Below are 1,792 nucleotides of genomic sequence, written 5' to 3'. Positions count from 1 at the left end.
TTTTTTTTTTTTCCTCTCCACGCATTTTTTGGGAATACATGTTTTTTTTTTTTTTTTTTTGAGGGAATATAAAAGAAAGAAAAAAAAAGGGATCTTATAGAGACTGAAATGCCGAGCATTCCATTGGTTGCAGAGCTTGGTGCGAAAAGTGGTGAGTTTCAGCGTTTGCTGGACTCAACTGAAGCACCTGAATCCGTTAAGAGGAAGCTTCGAGAAACTATGGATCCAAAGGAACTTTTCACATCTCAAGATTCCAGAGTTTTTGTCCGATGTCGACCCATTATACCATTTGATCAAGAGGATATGAATAAAAAAACTATTATTCGAAAAGTAGAAGGTTATCGTGATCTTGTTGTTATGGCTCCAAAGATTTCCTTAGCTGGTCAATGTTTACTTGAACCTCATATTGTAAATCTTGATGGTGTTTTTGCAGAAGCCGATACCACCGAAAAGGTATATATAGAGTCTTGCAGTCCTTTGGTTAATTTATCGGTTGAAGGAGGCTCTACATGTGTTTTATGTTATGGACAAACGGGAAGTGGTAAAACTTATACAACAACTGGAATTCTTCAATTTGTGTCAAGAGATTTGGCTCCTTATTTCTCTTCGCATGATATATTTATAACAGTTATTGAAGTTCAAGCCGGTAAAACTATTGATCTTCTTACTGGTACTGAAGTTCAAGTTGTTGAAGATGTTTCAGGGGAACTTAAGATTCGAGGTGCTGATGCTTTTGAATGTTCTAATGATGAAATGTTATGGGCAGCTTTTGAGGAAGCAGCTTCACAAAGAGTAACAAAGGCTACAGGAAGAAATGAGGTCTCTTCGCGTTCACATATGGTAACTTGTATACGAATTGTCTCAAAAACTAGTAATTGGGCAAAACCAGGAGAATTATTTATTGTGGATCTTGCAGGAAGTGAAAATACAGCTGATAGCGCAACACATGATAAAGAACGTCAAATGGAAGCAAAATTTATTAATACTTCACTTATGACGTTAAAAGAATGTATTCGTACACGTGCAATGGCGGCAACAAGTACCAATCATTTACATATTCCTTTTAGAAGATCACCTTTAACTCTTTTGTTGCGAGATTGTTTTGAAATTGCTGTAAAACGACCAACAAAAACAGTGGTAATAGCATGTATTTCACCATTATTAAGGGATGCAAGACATACATTTAATACTTTAAGATATGCATCTCTACTTGCAGTTTCACCACCTGCACGTGTCGTTGCAGATGACCCTGATGATCCAAATGGATTTGACAGAAAACAAGCTTTGGAATTTTTGTGTCAATGTTCCAGAGGAAGAATTACTGAACCTGAATCTATTCTTCCTGAAGGAGATGGACGTACATTGGTTCATATTCCTGAAGCAGAATTTATTCGTCGTATTTTGGATTCTCATTCTAACATTGGTGAAAAGGGAGCAAAACAGATATATACTTCCGTCTGGCAAAAAGTTGTTGATGCAAGGACGAAAGGTCGAAAGGTCATGACAGCAGCGAAGAAAGCTCCTGTTGGACCACGATGCGCATATACAAGAAAGTAAAGAACCAGTTGCAGTACCTTTTTTTTTTTTTTTCTTATTCACTTCGCATCTACTTGTTTACTTTTTTTTTTGTTTTCGTTGTTGGAGCCGTTGTTATTGTTCTGTTTTTTGTCTTTTTCCCTCAAAAAGAAAAAAATGTTTTTTTTTTTTTTTTTTTTGCAGAAGGGTAAGAAACCAAAATAAGTATTTCGAACGGGATGATTTGTGGAGTTCTTTTTTATTTTTAATAAAAAAA

At 35.7% G+C, this 1,792-nt stretch overlaps 1 protein-coding gene across 1 annotated transcript; it reads left to right on the top strand.

The window, feature by feature from the left end:
* Positions 1-108: 108 nt before the first annotated feature.
* Positions 109-1,557, top strand: TM35_000041990 (putative MCAK-like kinesin; the record flags this gene model as incomplete). The annotated part of the gene is made up of 1 exon (XM_029022393.1): positions 109-1,557. The coding sequence occupies one exon, from the start codon at positions 109-111 to the stop codon at positions 1,555-1,557; it is 1,449 nt and encodes a 482-aa protein (XP_028886051.1).
* Between the last annotated feature and the right edge of the window lie 235 nt (positions 1,558-1,792).

The sequence above is a fragment of the Trypanosoma theileri genome (assembly GCF_002087225.1).
Source record: "Trypanosoma theileri isolate Edinburgh chromosome Unknown TM35_Tth_4_V1, whole genome shotgun sequence".
In the NCBI taxonomy this organism is placed as follows: domain Eukaryota; phylum Euglenozoa; class Kinetoplastea; order Trypanosomatida; family Trypanosomatidae; genus Trypanosoma; species Trypanosoma theileri.
Note: the sequence above shows the minus strand (reverse complement) of the source record. Positions and strands in the feature narration are given on the sequence as shown.